The sequence below is a fragment of the Hylobates moloch genome, unplaced genomic scaffold (assembly GCF_009828535.3).
Source record: "Hylobates moloch isolate HMO894 unplaced genomic scaffold, HMol_V3 SCAFFOLD_9, whole genome shotgun sequence".
Taxonomy (NCBI): Eukaryota; Metazoa; Chordata; class Mammalia; order Primates; family Hylobatidae; genus Hylobates; species Hylobates moloch.
In genome coordinates this window covers 32,264,885-32,282,858 of record NW_026652284.1, presented here as the reverse complement: position 1 = coordinate 32,282,858, position 17,974 = coordinate 32,264,885, and the positions used below count along the sequence as shown (strand labels likewise).

At 36.1% G+C, this 17,974-nt stretch overlaps 1 protein-coding gene across 1 annotated transcript in view; it reads left to right on the top strand.

Annotated features, from left to right (window-relative positions):
- Window positions 1–17,974, top strand: part of PREX2 (phosphatidylinositol-3,4,5-trisphosphate dependent Rac exchange factor 2) — a 278,754-nt gene that overhangs the window by 76,280 nt on the left and 184,500 nt on the right. Inside the window, exons 7-9 of the mRNA XM_032759608.2 lie at window positions 863–996; window positions 7,482–7,585; window positions 16,049–16,198. Of these exons, the coding sequence (XP_032615499.1) occupies window positions 863–996; window positions 7,482–7,585; window positions 16,049–16,198 (388 nt within the window). The remainder of the gene's footprint in view (window positions 1–862; window positions 997–7,481; window positions 7,586–16,048; window positions 16,199–17,974) is intronic.

The window sequence follows — 17,974 nt, the reverse complement described above, 5'->3', positions numbered from 1 at the left end:
GATCTTTATGGAAAATGTCCTTTTTCTTTTTTTGGTCCAAGTCAGTGCATTAGTTATGCTAGATTAGGTTGTAGAAACAAATAGACTATAATATTTATAATGGCTCAAAATAGTCATTTCTGTGCATCTCCCACCACAATCCGATGCTCGTGTCCAACTCAGGGGGCAGCTTTCCTCTGTTGATGATTTAGGGCCCAGGCTCCTTGCATCTTGTGGCTCCTCTTCAGTTCTAGTGGCCAGTGCTTGTGTTAAGAATCACTTTTGTCACTAGTCGTGTAATCTTGATGGGCATACTATAAACACTTACTGAATTAGCTAGTGTGCCTAGTAAATAGGGTGAAAGGCTCTGTGGAAAGTTGCTCCCTTTAAATAATTTTTCTCTTTTTATTTCTTTTCTTTTCTCCATCCTAGGGGTGGATATATAAATTGAGACCTGCTAAAAATTTAGACAATTTCATGTACTTTGTGCCTGTGGAGCCCGTTTTTCCAACATACTGAGGAAAAAGAGAAAAAAGAAAGAGAAATTCTAATTGTTAACATTATGAATTAATTTGAAGTCATCTCCTTTCAACATGACATAGGTGACATGTATTCTATATGCTTGTGTATGTACACAACACACCTGGAAGGAGACACAAAATCTCTTAACAGTGGTTGGTTCTGTCTGCTCAGACTGATCAGGGGGAAACTTGGGGGTTAGGGGCCCTCCAATCAGTGTATGACTATCTCTACTGTTTGCACTTTAGCCTGTGCATAGATTGCTTCTTAAAATAAAAACAACCATAATTGTAAGTAGAAAAATAATTATATACAGAAGTGTCAACCAAGTAAGCAGACACTAATTGCATTTCTCCTGACTTAGGGGTCCAACATCACTGACACCTGCACTGAAATGCTAATGTGTGGAGTCTTACTGAAAATTTCTTCTGGAAATATTCAAGAGCGGGTGTTTTTTCTTTTTGATAATCTTTTGGTGTACTGCAAAAGAAAACACAGGTAAGATCCTAAGCAGGTCACACTTCAGAAGTGGTCACAGTTTCTACCTTTCCCTCTGTGCTTCCCAGAACTCATCCAAGGTAGCTCACAGTTTCTACCTTTCTCTCTCTGATTCCCAGAACCCATCATCCATCAGTGCATTTCTTCACATATATTCAGTCTGCTCTCTGATTGTTTGCTTCACCTTCTTGTAAAACCTAAACTGAAATGTCACTGTCATCTGATGATGCTGGGTCCTCAGAGCCCTCTTGAGGAGAGGTGCAGTTTGTTCCTAACCCACATATCTCAGGCCCTGGAGGAGAGGCTGGTGTGTCTTCCTCGCTTCCTAATCTTGTTTCCCAATCATTTCCCCCTCTTCCTTCAAGAATCCCAGCACATGTGAAGTTCATGCCATGAGTCTTTCCTCTCCACTACCTTTCCCTCATCACCCCTTTGTAGAACACGTAATACCTCACTGTCATACATGAATTTAGTGATTTCTCTAGCTCTTGCATCATTTTCTTTCTACCCTACTCCTGTTGCCGTTTTGGGAGTGTTCAAAACTCACATGGATGATCTATCCAGAATTTTGGACCTGAAAGCCCACCGTCTCTTCACCCGCAGTGAGTTTTTCTGCCGTTACACCTGAGTCTCCTATCCTAGGAGACTTTTACCTTGTCAATACCAACAGTCATAAAATTGAAATCTCCATTTCAGACATTCTACTCTGAATATCATCCTCCATCCTCCTAGCTCTCTTCCTCTGGTATTGTCACTTCAGCTATTCTGACTCCAAACATTGTCAAAGATCTATCTCAAATTTTAAAAGCCCTTTGTCTTGTATCACACTGTCACCCTTCATAGCAGACTTTCTTGCAGGAGTTTTATGTTGGCACTTTTTCTACTTTCTCACTTGCTGTTCTGGCTGAGCAACATTCAGCAAGGTCTTTGTTCACTCTCCTCCACTGAGCTACTCCCATCAGAATCTCTGTAAGAAGCACTACTGTGCTTCTTACTCCAGTGGTCACTTTTCTGCTCTTTAAGGTTTTGCTTGTTTTTGTAGCAGCCTGTAACTTAGCTGAGCAATCCTACCTTCCCCAAACACTCTCTTCTCTTTAATGTGATTATACCCCACTCTCTTGGCTGGATACTGGAGTGCTGTGGGGCTCTGCATTTGACTCCTTTTCCCTCTTCATAGTCATAGACTCTTCCCAGCTGATTTTATCCAGTCCCATCACTCATGTCCCACATCTGTGTCAGTTGCTCTCAAATCTCTATCCTTAGCCCAACATTCTCGACTCCTACATCCTGCCTGTTGTGATGGCCATGAGGAGTCTCAACCACAACATGGAAGAAATGGGATTCTGGGTTCCCTTTCCTAAAGTCACTCCTCTCCCAGCTTTCCCTTTCTATTGTTTTCTCGATTCCAAAAATTACGAGTTAGCCTTGGTTCCTGTTTTTCCCTCAACATCCCACATCCAATCCATTAGAAAATCTTCCTGCATCTGCATTGAAAACTTACAAACATCTCTCTACATCTCTCCATCATCATTGCTACTCTGCTCCAGGCCACCAGGATCCCCCTTTGGTGACAACAGTTGTCTCCTAACTGACTCACCATATCTTTTCTTACGCCTCCACAATTTATGCTCTCCACAGAAACCAGCAACTTTTATAAAACAAATCAGATCATGTTGTTACCTTGCTCAAAGCCCTCATTGGCTTCCTAGAATAAAGGTCTTTTTCGTTTGTTTGTTTGTTTTGTTTTGAGACAGGGTCTTGCTCTGTTGACCAGGCAGGATAGAGTGCAATGGTATGATCACAGCTCTCTACAACCTTGAACTGGGCTCAAGCAATTTTCCTGCCTCAGGCTCCCAAGTAATTGGCACTATAGGCACATGCTGCCACACCCAGCTGATTTTGTTTTTCAGTACAGACAAGGTCTCACTGTGTTTCCCAGGCTGGTTTCAAACTCCTGGCCACAACAATCCTCCCATCTCAGCCTCCCAAAGTGCTGGGACTATAGGCATGAGCCACCGTGCTTGGCCCCACCTAGAATAAAATTCACACTCCTTACCCTAGTTTACAAAATTCTGCCTGGTCCAGCTCCTGCCTGCCTCTCACATCATCACATCCCATTTCTCCAAACACAATACCTCCCTGCTTCCTTTAGCCTTCTCTTTCTCCCATCCCTTGATTATGCCACATGTCCTCCTTTCTTAGGGCCTTTGTACTGGCTGTTTCCCTTCCCTGTGTGCCCTGTCGTTTGAGTTTTCCATGGCCAGATTCTTTGTGGCTTTCAGATCTCACTTAAAAATCACTCACTCTGTAGTGTCTTCCCTGACCATCTCATCTAATGTGGCCTCCCAGTCACTATCAATATCGGGAAAGCACTTGTCACTTGCTATTTCTTTCATAATTCGTTTGTTTACTTCCTGTCACCTTTACCAGATTAGACTGCAAGGTTCATGAGAACAGGGGCCTTATTGCTCCTTCAATGCAATTTCTCTGGAAATTGGAGCAGACCTGTGATAGACAGCTAAGAAACACAGAATCAATGAATGAGTGAATGGAACACAAACTAGTCCCCTGTAGAGCTTAGCCATCATTAATGTAAATAATTTGTGTATTAATGTTATTGATATAATGCTATTTGTTTTAAAGCATGAATATACTTTTTTCTTGAGAATGTTCTTACTTTATGGGATGTTTTCTTAAACTCTTGGGAAAATTTTTTTGCATGTTGATTTTAAGGAAAATAATAGAGTGACATTTAATTGGGAAGTTTCCTGAGCCTTTACGTACTTCACCCTAACCATATATAGGACACATTTGTTTTAGTGAAATGGTACCAATGGATTCATTCAATTTAAAGGTAAAGCAGCAGTTGAAAGTACAGGATTTTAAATGACTATTTATTCCAGGGTCAGCATTTAGAAAACTATAGTCAAATATTTTCTGGTAGAGTGAGAATTAGAGACACAAAACTGACTGATTTATAAGACAGATTTAAGGGAGAGTTATTCTTCATCTCTTATAATGAGTCTTCTTAAATCAGTTATCAAGATGCCCAGAGCAAGTTAGCAAACATTTGGTAGCTATGATGATGATATATGCTAATTCTGCCATGTGGATTGTAGTATTAGAATTCCCTAGTAAGAGACATTAATTCAAAAATGCAGTTATATAAGCTGAGAAAACATAGGAATACAACATGTATCTTCATGAGAGGGAACAGATTAGGATTAGAGCCAAAAAATAATTAAATTATTGACATCTCTATTCTAATGAGTTTTTAAAAATTCCTTTTTACCACATGTGAAAATGAATCTTTTATTATGCTCTTCTAGGTTCTCTGTGTTTGATAGCAAGATTGAGATTAATAGAAATTGGCTTTTGGAAGATGTAGGAGAGGTTGTTATTTTACTTGTGTGTTACTCATTAAGAAACTGTAATGTGAATCAAGGTGTTTTAGTGCAATTATTAAAGGTCCCCGTTTGAGAATGAAATCTTTTTTCATTAAAATTGGTCCCATCTTTATCTATGCCTGCCATCAAGACCCAAATCTTTTGCAAAATTAACATTAGTGGACAAATCATGATATTATATGGTCTTATGACTGGAATTGCACATTAAACACAGGAAAAGTTTAACAAAGTTAAAATCCTGCTTTTTTAGCAAATGCCCTTAATGAATGTATTATGCAGACCAAATACAGAGTGGTTAGAAATGGAAATAACAAAATAGTTCAACATGTCCCTTCCCTTCCGGGACTGGAGAAGCTGCTTGAACAAACCATCTGTTCTCTTCACTTAGAATACTTCACTCCTTTATGAACTTAACCTCTGCATATACTTTCTAAGATATAGAGATCTTTCAGAAAATATGAGTAAAGGGAGCCTTTTACAAAGTTCCATAATGTTGTAATTATATGAACTAGAGACTTGATGAATTTAATTCTAGAATTACATTCTTTAAATAACAGCGTGCTAGATTAGACATCCTTGCTCTGGATATTTCTAATATTATTAATCTCAGGAGAAACTAGTTTTTAAAAAAAGTTATGATGTAGTATTTGATATGTATAACATGATATTGCTTAGTTTGGCTTGTTTATGAGTTTTAAAAAATAGTATCATAGTGTTTTTAGTTTCTTGCAATTTATAATTTGTATTCAACATAGTTTCTAAACATATATATCCATTTTGTGTGTAGCAAAAATTTATTCATTTTACCTGCTGCATAATATTTCATTAGTTGAATGTATCACAATTTAATTATTCATCCTCTTATCAATGGGCTTTAGGGTTGTCCCGAGTTTTTCTGCTATTGTATACACTCTTGTATATGTGTCCTGGTGACCATTACAACACATAATTAGGAATTAAATAATAGAATCAAGACATTTAAATTTGCAATATTATACTATGCAGCAGAATTATTTTCAAACTATAGGCTTTTCAGTCTTTAAGCTTCAGTAGAGCCATTTTCTGAAGAGATCAAAATCTATCTAAGAATTATAGAATTTGATCAAACACTTACTGGAATTTTGTGTTGAGTATTAATATCTGCAGCCTAAGAGAAATATACAAAACCCATACAGAGTTCACAGTAAGATAATAAAAAATTGATATGTTGAAAATAGAACTAAGTGATGGATTCTTATATATAATCCATGTTCATTTTGCCTGTGACTAAAGCTGTTAAGGATATTAAGTTTTTTCAATATGATTGGTTTTAAGTTAGATGTACCAACTTACAAGAAATTATATTTTTCAAAACACCATGATACTATTTTCCAGCTGGAAATAATACCTGCATATTAGTTACCTGCATTTAAATAGGTAATAGGTGATAGATTAATACTTTTACCTCTATATGAATAACAACTACATAGCTAAGACAAATCTATAGTTTGCTATATTATACAGTGAATATATTATAGGAACAAAACATCATTGATATGCTTATAAAACAGTATAACTAAAGAAAATTCATTCATTGTTTTCTGCACAGTGCTCTCTGTTCCAGTCCCGTGAATGCCATGGGACACTACTCGGCTATTTCTCTGTATCTATATTTCACGTTAGTGTGATTTAAATAAATATATTTATTTAAATAAATATCCAAGTCTGATCTGCATTCCTCTCTATAGTCAACCTCCTGTGAGGCCAATTTTCATAGCTACCTGGGATGAATTCCTAATTTATAGCATTGATTTATGCCTATTAATGAAGAACATTTAGAGGCTGCTTTCAAAATGAACATGGGGAGTGCAAGGTGATGAAGGTCTGGGGCTGACAAACTGTCCAGTCAGACTAATGAATCGATTTGCTTAGTTTTCTTTAGTAGAGATAAAGGACTACTAAGTTTGGATGAGGCTTGAGGACAGCTAAGTCAGGAATATGCATTTTTTTCCAAGGAAGGAGCCCAGAGAGTGTGATAGCATCTGGAGATATGTCCCTGGCCTACCCTATCCACACCAGGGCAGGTATCTAACTGCATGGGAGAGGAAGAGGGGGCGTTGTAGTTTGTGTACAGCTACATCTTAACTTGTGCTAGGTGTGTCTACATAACACAACACATTAATCATTATTCAACTATGTTAAATTATTAGCCAGATTTTGTCACCAAGTCCCATTGAATAGTCTAGGTCAATGGAAATCTGTTGAGTGACTAGGTATTTTTTAATCTCCTTGAGTCATTTCTTAGAATTTTTCCTGTTTAACTTAATGAAAGAAAAACATTGAAAAAATGTTTTTTCCTGTGTGCTTAATGATTCAAATACAAACATATATAACTTCCTAATTCATTGTTAGAAATGGTCATCTGTAAACCTGGATTTTTGACTTTGTGTTACATACATTTTAAGATTAAAAGCCAGCACTAGATGTAATATACACACAGTTTTGAAATGTTTTGGGTATTTTAGAAATAAGTAAGGCCTTTATGAAGGATTGCAAAGGTATTAAGAGACTTGTTCAACAAGTATACAGTGATTATATTATAAAAATATGATAAGAGAAATATTTTTATAGCTGGATATCACTGAGCTTAAGAACCTCCAGCACAGCTAATTCTTTGAAGAGGGATCATAAGTACTAACTGGAAATTACCAGCTAGTTACTGAAAAATGAGTCATGAAGGTGAAACAAACTCAAATGAAATTTTAAAATGGCCAGTTGTTAGTGTCTGTCAGAGTCTGATTGGGCACCGCTAATGTCTTATACTGAGCAAAGGCACATACTCACTCTCCCACGTGTGTACTATCCTTAGCTTAAAACTTGAATTTATTTTTAAAAATTAGTATGCAAGTTGCATACTTCATTAAAGCAACCAGTGCTGTTATGAATGGGAGGACAAATGGAAAGATCACTAGGAGTCTAATGTTTGATATTGTCGACTGAATTGGTGTCTCTTTTCAAAGAATTGCTTAAAATATATTGTTTTGACATTGCTTTACATTGTTTAGTAACGAAGTCTTTGTGATTTAATTCCATCTTAAGACGGTTGAAGAACAGCAAGGCATCTACAGATGGACATCGGTACCTTTTTCGTGGCCGGATCAACACGGAGGTGATGGAAGTGGAGAATGTGGATGATGGCACCGGTAAGTGATTTGTAGATTTTAAATGGGATGCCAATAGTAAATAGAAAACTCCTTTGTAAGACAGATTTCTCACTTGGATAATTCACCTGCCATGTATTAGAGCTTAGAAATACTTTGTTAGGTAAAGTGGTTGGGTAGAGGAAAGAGAAAGGTGAGATAAGGGAGGGGAGGACTACTGTGAAAGTGGAAAATTATATATAGCCAAAACACACTAACATGAAACATAGATACAGAGAAATAGCCGAGTAGTGTCCCATGGCATTCACGGGACTGGAACAGAGAGCACTGTGCAGAAAACAGTTAATGAATGAATTTTCTTTAGTTATACTGTCTTATAAGCATATCAATGATGTTTTGTTCCTATAATATATTCGCTGTATAATATAGCAAACTATAGATTTGTCGTAGCTATGTAGTTGTTATTCATATAGACAGGTTGTCAATTTTCTTGTAAGCAAATTGTGGATGGAGGTGGTTTGTGTAGTTTTAAGTGCTTGTTTTAAATATCTTATTACTCAAAGGTAGTAACATTTTGCTTCATAGATTTGAAAGTATGAGATTTAATAAGCTAATTTATGAAGTCATGATTAATCACAAACATTAAGTAAAATAAAGTTAAAATAAATTGTACTTTCTATTTGAAAAAAAGTTGTCTCTAAAATAAATACTTAGTAAAGTAAATTCCATTTTTCCCCAATGATTTTAGTTAGAATTTAAAAAATATGCTTCTACGAGAAAAGACGAGATGAAATGCAGTATACCAACTGTTGCTAAAGTTTGGTAATATTCGTTATACATATGGGATTGGGACACAGATCAGCTCCCTCCACCTCTCACGTACCTTCGTTGTCATTCTGGGGTCCCAGAGGGGAGAAGAATATTTATAATCTGTCAGAAGCACAGAATTTCAAATGTTCACCTGTAGGCAATTTCTCAATACCATTGTTAGCATCTGAATAAATTGTCAGGTACTTAAAATAATGAACTGTGATTGCTGTAGGTAAGGGAAAAAGGAACGCAATGAGCAAAACTCAGGTGGTGCCTGAGACTGAGCACTCAGCTTCGGAGCCATGCTATTGTGTTCATCCAATAGAGAGGTTCCTCAGTGGCTAACTGTGGGATGATGTGGAGCTGCCAGACAGTTGGCACAGGTAGATATCCCATTTCAAATCCCTTTCTATGCTACAGACTGTAATGCAATTGCAGATACTCCCATGCTAACATGTGGGACCTAGTCGGCTATCTTTCCATAGCAGGATGTACACATTATTTTTTACAAGGTAGCAGTAATTTATTCTGTGCTTTCTAAGAAGACTATATAGTGACATTTAGAAATGTTATCTGTCTAACATGCTAAGAGCTGTCTTGCCTCTGTAACCTGAATGTTCAAGAGACTACCCAAATGCCCAACTTTGAACCTGAGTTGGGAGGAAGTCAGATAGTAAAAGAAGAACACTAAAAACTTCTACTCTGTTCTTTATTGGACCTGATTACCCGTAATGGGACCATCTCCCCACTGTTGCTTGGGCGCTTCCTTTATTTTCTTCCACTTTTAGGCTTTCCCATGGGCATAGAGTCCCTGGCCTTATTTCCTGAGAGATTGAATATCCACCCCTTATGTCCCACTTTCTCCCTTCACCCCCCCGTGATGTGAGTGCCACTATTAGTGCCATCTGCATTGGTGGTCTGACTGAGTTGTGATAGTGATTACTCTGATTACTGTGCTTTTGGGCAGCTGGAGAACTAGATAAAGAGATGTAGGAGCCCAGGACCTTTGGAGGCATGGCCATAAAATGCTGTCTTCCAGTGTATCTGGGCCAGATGGTAAGGGAATGAGATCCTACGAAGGGTGACTTGAATTGCACAGATGGTTCTTGGATTCAATTCCACCTAAAAGTTTTGCTGACGCTAGTAAGATTCCAGCCTACAGGTCCCCAATTCCTGAGGGCAAAAGCATTGCGGAAGGCAGGGCCTAAGACCTTGTTGTGTATGAATTAGAAGAAAGACACAAAATTGCAGGATATTTAGTTGTCATAAATTAGTTGTCCAATGGACCCTCTTGACAGAAATTCGCAGGCTTGATTTTCTTTAAAGTAAGATGAAGACATTTCTTAGACTTTGTATTATTCAACTGGGGCTTTCCCCCTCTTTACTTTTTCTTGAATGTATATAAGCAGCATGTAGCAGGAATTTGACTGTACCTGGTCGCTACGAGGTCACTTAAAGAATTTTCAGGCTGCAACTGGATACCACACCCTAGTTTCCTGCAAGGAAAATTTAGTTTTCTCATGGCTGTATCCACTAGGTTTCTGGGGGGTCTCAGACTTGGAAATTGAATAGAAATTTTGAAGATGGACAGGATCTTGATGATCAATTAATGTACCCTATTGGCATTTCAGATGATAGAAATGAGGCCAGATTTAAGAACTAACTTGCCCATTTTTACCAAGCTGACTAGGACAGAGCTGGAACTAGAGTTAAGTTTGCTGGGCTTCCATGTACATGCTTTGTGACATAGAGAAGGACCAAGTGGAGAGCAGTGAAGGAACAAGGCATCAGCGTACGGAGGTTGAGTTTGTTGCACCCAGAAGCGATCTGGATGCTGCATGAACTTTCTCCCTTTGTTGTTTCCTTGGTCATTTCCAGCATAGCATCTTCATTTCTTTTTGATGAGCTCAGGTTTTAAGTCTGCTATATTTTTTACTTCACACATGAAGCTCTGATGCAGATGGATCTCAGCAGAGCTGATTAATGTCCCTATGCCAAGTACTCCCCATACTTGGCCCCTGGATAAGTTAAATGAGAGATAAACAGATAATATCAGGCTCATCTGTCATTGCCAAAAGAAAAAAACAAACACCTATTCCACATTTAGTTATAAATAATAAAATGGATGAATTGATATATATATATATATATTTTTTTTAAGCATGCTTAGAACTTTTTCCTTTTTTTAAATTGAGATGGGGTGGTGGTGAGGAGTCTCATTATCTTGCCCAGGCTGGACTTGAACCCATGATTCTCTCAACTCAGTCTCAGTATCTGGGACTACAGGCATGCAACACTGGGCCTGGCACTTAGAACTTGTGATGGAAAATGGAATGGAAAAGTTTTTCTTCCATTTGAATTATACAAATATTGAGTATTTTTCTATACTCTATGTATGATAGTATAGTTTTCTAAGGAAGAAGCTCTATCAGATGACTAATTGCATTGATATAGCTCAAAACTTGCAGAAAAAATAATTGCACTTGGGATGAGACTAAAGTTTTCAGCCAAGATGTAAACATCTCAAATCTTTTGATAAATAATATTATTGTAATTTTATTCATAATAATTAATGACTTGGTGTATATCATAGTTATATCTTAGTATAGAAAGAAATTTAAATGATGGTATGATGTGCAAAAGTGCAAAAATTTGTATATGTATTTATTTAAGTCTGTCTATGTTATTAATTAATTCCTATATTCAAGGCAGATGTTGACCTTTGCATTTGTGGCCAAATTTCCATTCAACCATTCTTCAGATTTCAACTCTCAGTGAATCTAAGTTATTCTTTGAACATTCTTTCTGGGACTACTAGTTTGATCATGATGCTATAAAGAAAATTCAGCTTAAAGGCAACAGTAGGAAAGCTATTGAGCTTCCTAGAATTAATTTTCATGGTAATTTTTATAGTGCATGCCTGGAAAACCATTCAGAAAGTAGTACCAGATCATTAGTATTCTCTCTTAAGCACTAGTTTATTTCTATGGTTGGACAGAGGTCAAGAATGTTGACCTTTAGAAAATGTGGTCTGTAGTTCAGTGTTGGGCATACCATAGATTTCAATATATTCGTCAAAAATGAATTGGATAAGATGAAAAATTTTTATTCTTAAGGTGTTCTTTAAAAGTAAGTCAGTTAAAAAAATTTTAGCTCTCCCTTTAGATATAAATATTTGAAACTATTCTAATATGTTAAATACATTATTTTTATAAAATTAAATTGTGCTTATTAAAGAAACTTTGGACATTGCAGAAAAATAGAAAGGCAAAAAACAGTAGATAATAATGTCATACAAAGACAAACACATAAGACTATATACAAAATATTTCCTGCAATTTTCCTTTTCATGCATAGATTTAAAAATGCTTGAAAATGTGAACTTTATAATTTTGTATTCTTTTTCACTTAAATCAAGTACCTGTATTATCTCAATAGTCCTCATCTTTATCTTCATGCCTTATCACCAAAAATAGCATTTATTGTAGCATACCAGTCGACTGACTAGATAAACCAGTTGCTTTCACAACTGTAGTATTGTTGCATAAGCTGGATTGAATATGTTCTTAATTACAAAGTAACAATGGCTTAACAATGTTGAGAAGAATATAAGAATATGATAGTTTTTTTTTCTAATACATTTTCAGTGTTATTAATTTAAGGGAGTATATTTTGGAGTTCAGAAAGGTTAAGGGATGAACTACTTTTTAGATTTTTAAAAGGAAAAGTCAATTAGAATCTTTTTTTTTCCAAAAATAATATCATATGCTATTTGGGATGCTGGAAATTTTTCTTCTATTATTTGATAAAAATCAAAGATTTATTCAAAAAATTTTTCTCAATGTTAAATATTTATGAACAAATTATAAGTTTTAAAGTTTCCCTTAGAAATTGATGCATTCACAGTGTTGATCTCCAGGACAAGGATTGAATACATTATTTAGACATCAGTTTCTTGATGTTTTCCATAATATAGTCTGGTAATTTCTTCTGTTTCTTAGCCTGTTTATAATACTTGGATATTTTCCATCTTATTGAAATGCAAATTTATTGAAAGAATACTGGCACATCCACTGAGATTTACAGTGTATCAGTTTTGGAAAAATCCCATCTCATTATATGAAACTGTACTGAAATAAGAGCAAGGAATTTGCAAACTGTATAGCTTGAAGTAATTAGTGACTTGTTCAGGTCTGTCCCTTGGATTTTTCTGTTTTTGGAAGAAATCAATGACTAAAGACTGTTGAATTTGGATATTCCACATTTAAAGAATGGCAATTTAAAAATCTATTCTTCCTATAAAATTAACATTTTAGATCCATTGAAACTTGGAAATTCCTGCATTTGCCATTTAATAAATTATTCTTCCATTTAAATTTTTTAAACAAAATTCTGACTAAGTACAAAGCAGTGTTGGACTTTTTAATGACTTTAGTGAGGGTGTTCTTTAGGGATAAGTTTAATTTTTATTTTGAAGTATGAATATATTGAACAATGTGCTATGATTAAAATTGTGAAGCTATTTATATGTCACTATCTTTTGAAAAAATGAGAAGCAATTGCTTATTTTGTATAATATTTGGTAATTTTGATGCTATTATGAAGTATGTATACTGCATTTTGAGGCCTGTGGTGTGTGTATTCAATTGTATATGTGTGTTTATGTATGTGCGTATATATATATATGTTTAAAATTACTTATGATTTTTTAAATCGGTGTGATAGAAATTAGCTAGCATATAAACTTTAAAAAGGAACATTATTTCTTCATTTGAAATTACTTGACACAAGCTGTTCTTTTAAAATATTAGTGCAGCAATTAAGCTGTTATTTGAGACAGTGGATGTATTAGTCCATTCTTGCACTGCTATCACTACCTGAGACTGGGTAATTTATAAAGAAAAGAGGTTTAATTGGATGACGGTTCTGTGGGCTGTTTAGTTCATGTGGCTGGGGAGGCCCCAGTATACTTAAAATCATGGTGGAAGGTGAAGGGGAAGCTGGCATGTCGTCCTGGCCAGAGCATGAGAGAGGGGTGGGGGAGGTTCTCACGATAACTCACTCACTATCATGAGAACAGCACCAAAGGGGAAATTCTTCCCCATTACCCAATCTCCTCCCACCAGGCTCCACCTCCAGCTTTGGGGATTACAATTTGACATGCGATTTGCGCAGGAACACAGACCCAAACTATATTAGTAGATTTTACAGTCAGCTAATGATCTTGGTTTCTGTACATTGAAACAATAGCCACGTGTGATCAATCACATGGTCACTTATCTGATTCTAAGTTGAATTATGTGCTTTCCAAAAGAAATTTGTATGCACAGGCTCAATTGGTCAAGCCAGGCTTCATGGAGGAGATGGGTCCACTTTCAAGAGGAGTAAGACTCTGTGAGGCAGAGAGGAGAGTGGGGTAGCTTGATGAAAAACTCAGCTTGGGGAATATATAAGTATTCACAGGACGGCCAGGAAAGCAGCAGACAAGAAAAGCATGGTGGGAACACATTAGAACATAGTGGAAAATAGAATGAGTTAGACAGAGTTGAGTTGTTTTGGGAAGAATCTTTAAAGCAAAGTCTACATGTAGTTTTGACTTGATTCAGCGGTGAGACACCCAATGGGTGGCTTTTGAGCTAAGAAGTGGCCTGATGAAAAATATTTGAGGGACGGCCAGCAGGGTGTGAAGAGGCCAGTGACCAGACTCAATCCAGGAAAGAGAGGAAGGAAAACCTCCTGTTATAGAGATGGCTGGCCCCGGGGTACACCTGTGCAGTGGCAGGAGCATGACCCGGATGATTTTGGCACGTGAACTTGTGTTCCGTGTGCTCTGTGGGAAGGCTACACTGTGTTCATTTTAGAGTAAGTCTAGTGTTTATGACTCTAGGCTGCATTTGGCTACTGTGGTTTTCTTTATGCAGAGTAATGGTTAAAGGTATAATAACTTGAGTGGCCATGTGAGATCTTTTAAGCTGCAGGTGCAAGGTTCACTTAGCTAATCATGGCCTGACTTGAACAGAGAGAAAACAGCCTGAAAAAAAGCTTGGGCTTGTATGTGATTCTGGTCTTGTTAGGTTACATGTGGTTAGGGGTTGGGGGAAGAGTTCTAAACGTGTAGAATTTGAGAATTTCTGAATTTTTTCCCACCAGTTTATCATAATTTCTCAGTTGGTTATTTTTATAGATATTAAGGAGGGATTGCACTGTAATTATTAAGTAATATTCTTGTTTTCCTACTAATGCTCATGAATACTTATCTGACATGAATTATGAAGTTCTCCTACTTTGTGTAGGATGGGAACATGAATTAAACACATAAAGGTAATAAAAGTACAAAAAATCTTTTTAAAAATTTCTTGTAATTTTTTGGGAGGGAAGTATCGGCCAGTTTGAATCTCTAGATTATCAGAAGTCATTTTTGATTATTCATGGATTATGGCACCTATATAAAATACAGACTAATGTCTAATGTCATTCTATTTTGACTCAAAAGTAATCTGGAAGCTTTAAAGACTCCACAACTGAACAGCATCATTTGATAATGGATTTGTGGTATTATTAGTCTGACCTTATATAATGTGTAGTGATTTTGGAGCTAATGAAAAAGACTATGGGAACCAGATTTTGGGAGAATGAGTGCCAAGCACATCTGTTTCTACTCAAAAACTCAATAAAATAGATCATCTGAGGAAAAAAAAGAACCAAACAAGCAAAGTGCCACGAAGTCATTTTCTAAACCACCTTTAACTTTCTTGTGGCTTACCTCCTCAACACTGGCCTTTGCTGCTGAATGACTTTCAGGAGAGACACATGAAAAGGGTCACTTTAATTGGTACAGGTGCTGACTCAGGCCTCTGTCATAGGTTTTCCCATCTTGGGATCTTTGCTTTGCAGGGACTGTCATGCCAGTAAAGGTCGTTTGCAAGTTATGTCACTATTCTCTACCTGCTGTTAGCCAGAGAGCTACTGTATAGGGTTTGCTGTTGACATTTTCAAACCCAGCAGGACAGTTTACCCAAAATTATAGTGAGATATCAAAAAAGACAATTAAATGTCAATTTATCTTCAAAAATTTTGTATAAGTTTCTATTTATGTGACTTAAATGGAATGAAGTGGCTTTAAAGAGTATATGTCTTGACCATGTATGATGATAACGCTTTGGCATCTGTGTGTTTCCATTTATTGCAGTTTTAGGTAATTACACTCTTACTGTGTTCCATTGGTTAATCCTTAGTGTGCAGTTCATTAAATAATAGAAAATTGTTCCATGGGACATAGACTGTCTCTGAAGCCTAGAATGCTATTTCAAAGAAATATTAGAAAGATAAAATAAATAAGACATCTTGAATGTTTGAGAAGAAAATACCTTGCATGTTATTCTTTTATTGCTTTAGAAACTTTGACAATATTTTTGAGCATAGAGCATATAAGTGTTAATTAGTTTGTAGTGTTTAATTTCATGTAATATATTAACACTCTGAGCTAGAAATATCCATTATTGAGAACTGACTGCATCCAATATAAAAGCATTCTTAAAATTTTTAAATGTTTATGTTTTTCAATATACATATGTAAAGCAAAGATATGTTGAACAATTCAGTGGTTTTGAAAATTTTGTGTATTGAATGATACTGTTGATATAATAATATTGTGTATTACATTTTTTTCATTTGCCTTTACCCATTAATTTACAGCTGATTTCCATAGCAGTGGACACATTGTTGTTAATGGATGGAAGATACATAACACAGCAAAAAATAAATGGTTTGTTTGTATGGCAAAAACGCCTGAAGAGAAGCATGAATGGTTTGAAGCTATTTTGAAAGAAAGAGAACGGCGGAAAGGTGGGTGTATGAATTGAGCGCTGTTACACTTTGCGAAGATTCTAACTTAGCACAAGAGTAGATAATGGGAAAACATGAGAAAGTGGAAAGGTATGTGATGGTCGCTTGATTTATTAGGTTGGTGCAAAAGTTATTGCGGTTTTGACATTGAAAGCAATTACTTCTCCACCAACCTAATACTATGTGACGTGAGCCTCATACTGAAAGACTTATTTGATACTTACAAAATTGTTATGTAATACTTATATAGTTAGCAAAATAATTATATTATGGCTGGTACTGTCTTTTAAATAGTTTTTTTAATTAGAAAATTTGTTCAATTTTCTTTTCATTTTATTCTTGCTATTTCTAAAGCAGCATTACCAAATGTTTCTTTAAGTGACAAGCTTCAGTAACATAATGCAGTGTTGTAAAGCCTCCAGTTGTTCTCTGTATCCTTAACACAACACTGAAATTTCTTAGACCCAATATGTTAGCTTCCTAATTATAGATTAAAGCACTTTGGATTTATACAAACTTTTAAAAATTGTTAGGTCTTTGAATATAATATAATGTAACCCAATTAGTTGTTTGTTCATATGAGGAGGCCTAGCTCGAATTTGTTTTATGCTTTTGGAAAAATTTGCAAAAGGGATTTGGCCTGGCTATATTCACTTGTGTGAAGTTTATCTGCAAAAAGGCATATTTCTATAATTCAGCTCAGAAATAAACGTGCTTGTATTTCTACTAATTAACAATTGATTTCTTAATTAAGAAGCATGACATTGTTGATTACTTCTGGAGACCCAAGAATAAAACACCTCATTGGTAATGAAATTTCAGAACACAAAGAACTCTTTCTTCCATCTTCAGATGTTTTCCCCTGAAGAATATGCAAAGTTGCTACCTTGACTGAAATATTCATGGTACATACTTGTAGAATTTCCAAAGCATTTTCAAATACTCCTTTGGTTGATCTTGGATGAAGAACCAAATAGAAAATTTTGAAACAAAGTGTATGAATACATGACTGACTCTAAGTTTTGTTGAATGTAGCGGTCAATTCAAATAGCAAACAAATAGTTAAAAGGTGAATCAAGCTTTCAATCAAGTTGAACCTTTTTTTCTTTAAGCACCCAAGACAAAAAAACAAAACAAAATAAAAACCCCAAACAAGAGAAAAAGCACATTCTCTAAAACTGCTTATGATCTTTATCTTTATATTTATCTTTATTAGACTCCATTCTTAAGGGATTATTTATGAATAAAGACAAATGTTAATGGCTCCAGCATTGTCAAAAATAAAGTTCTGGAAGGAAATTTTGCAGCTAGATGACTAAAAATAATACAAGTATTTCTCCTTCTTCTGCAACAGCTCCTCATCAGTCCTGATTAAGTGCCAGTGTTCCCAGGATTTTAGCTTGGCGCTGTTTTTCTCTAACTAGATTCCTTGCCTGGCTTATCTGTTGCCATCAGATTAACTTCCACTTCTGCACTGCCGATTTGTTCAACTTTATGTCCAGCCTTGTCCTCTCCCCTGAGCATGCTCATGTTTTCACTTGAGTCCTGGACTCCCACCTGAATGTCCACACTAGGCATACTCGGTGCCCACCGGGCTCCTGGTTACTTGGATGCCTTTGCCCAATACGCCTCCCTGCTTCCATTCAGTCACTCTCATCAGAAGCCCGGAAGGCATCTGATTTCTTCTCTTTCTTCCATGCCCACATTTAACCAATATCTTATCAATAGCGCCTCCTATTTCTCAACTTCATCCTCTTTGCCCTATGGCCCTACCCT